This window comes from Salvelinus sp. IW2-2015, unplaced genomic scaffold, assembly GCF_002910315.2.
Source record: "Salvelinus sp. IW2-2015 unplaced genomic scaffold, ASM291031v2 Un_scaffold4228, whole genome shotgun sequence".
Taxonomy (NCBI): Eukaryota; Metazoa; Chordata; class Actinopteri; order Salmoniformes; family Salmonidae; genus Salvelinus; species Salvelinus sp. IW2-2015.
The window spans coordinates 42,511-44,313 of record NW_019945499.1 but is presented as its reverse complement, the minus strand read 5'-3'; the positions used below and the strand labels follow the sequence as shown (position 1 = coordinate 44,313).

Sequence of the window (1,803 nt, the reverse complement as noted above, 5' to 3'; positions counted from 1 at the left end):
TAGTGTCTGTATGTTGCAGAGTGGACTGGTTAGTCCAACACAGAGCAGCTCCACTCCTCTGTCTTCCAGGTCATTGTAGCTGAGGTCCAGTTCTCTCAGGGGGGAGTTTGGTGTCTGCAGAGCTGAGGTCAGAGTCTCACAGAATGTATATGTGAGCTTACAGTGATCCAGTCTGGAGAGAGGAGATAATCTGTTAGATATACAAATCCTTCATTATAATGATACTGTAAACATCAACTCAATAACAGAACTTACAGTGCTCTCTTGCAGGTTTTCACTACCGGCTGCAACCTCTGATAACCTTTCTCTGATGTGTTGTATGTCTTCAGGTCAAACTCCTCCAGCACCTCCTCTGACATCAGTAACAGGTAGGCCAGGGCTGAACATTGGTTAGGTTTTAGCTCTGTTTCTGAAAGAGTTCCTGATCGCATGGAGGTCTGCATGTTTTCAACTAGAGAGTTGGCACCAAGTTCATTCAGACAGTGGAACAAGTTGATGATCCTTTCTGGTGAGGATTCCCTTTTGATCTTGTCTGAAAGGTACCTGACTGTTCTCTCAACTATTTCCTCATTGCTCTGTGTTGTACTTCCTGTCTGTGTCAGAAGGCCTCTTAACAGATTCTGATTGGACGCCAGTGAGAGACCCAGAAGGAAGCGGAGGAACAGGTCCAGGTGTCCATTCTCACTCTTCAAGGCCTGGTCCACTGCGCTCCTGTGTAAGTCAGACAACTGGATTGACTCCTTCTCTTCATCATCACTAGTGGGGGAGAAAACATGTTCCTTCTTGTCCAGACATGATTCTAAAGCATGCACTGCTGCTAGAAACTCCTGAATGCTCAGATGCACAAAGCTGTAGACCTTCTCTTGGTACAGCCCAGATTCTTCTTTAAAGATCTCTGTACACAATGCTGAGTACTCTGATGCCTCTGTGACATCAAGGCCACACTCTCTCAGGTCCTCCTCATAGAAGATCAGGTTGCCCTTCTGCAGYTGTTGGAAAGCCAGCTTTGCCAGTTTCAGGATCATCTCTTTGTCTGACTGAGACAGTTCCTTTGAGTTTGTCTCTGTGGCTTTGTTGTACTTCCTGTTCTTCACAATGATTTGGATGAGTATGAMGTGTGAGTACATCTGGGTCAGAGTTTTGGGGACTTCATCCTTCTCTGCCTCTTTCAGGATCATCTCAAGGACAGTGGCTGATATCCAACAGAATACTGGCATGTGGCACATGATGTGGAGGCTCCTTGATGTCTTCATGTGTTTGGTGATTTCATTGGCCATATTCTGATCTGTGATTTTCTTCCTGAAGTACTCCTCCTTCTGTGGATCATTGAACCCTCGTACCTCTGTCACCTGGTCAACACACTCAGGAGGGATCTGATTGGCTGCTGCAGGCCGTGAGGTTATCCAGAGGAGAGCAGAGGGAAGCAGATTCCCCTCGATGAGGTTTGTCAGCAGCACGTCCACTGAGGTTGGCTTCGTGACATCACAGCACTTCTCATTGTTTTTGAAGTCTAGAGGAAGTCGAGACTCATCCAGACCATCAAAAATGAAAACAGTCTTAATGTGGTTTGGTTTTTAACCTTATGGTCCACTTAGGAGCCTACAACAAGTCACAGTAAACATGAACGTTTTCAATCATTACATGTTTTACATTGTATACAAAAACAATCTAAATGGACCAAAAAAAAGAACAATAGAATAACTGTCAATGGCAAAGTGAGAAAATGATGGTAACTAGTCTGGCCCTAATTCAGGTTAATAGTTTTTTTTAAATGTAAACCAGGGCGGGATCAGCCAGCGGCGC

At 45.0% G+C, this 1,803-nt stretch overlaps 1 protein-coding gene across 1 annotated transcript in view; it reads right to left on the bottom strand.

The window, feature by feature from the left end:
• Positions 1-6: 6 nt before the first annotated feature.
• Positions 7-1,803, bottom strand: part of LOC112077047 (NLR family CARD domain-containing protein 3) — a gene marked incomplete at its 3' end in the record, with an annotated part of 9,055 nt that continues 7,258 nt past the window's right edge. The window contains exons 2-3 of the mRNA XM_024143657.1: positions 256-1,556; positions 7-172 (exon numbers count right to left, since the gene is read on the bottom strand). Coding sequence (XP_023999425.1) covers positions 7-172; positions 256-1,556 — 1,467 coding nt within the window. The remainder of the gene's footprint in view (positions 173-255; positions 1,557-1,803) is intronic.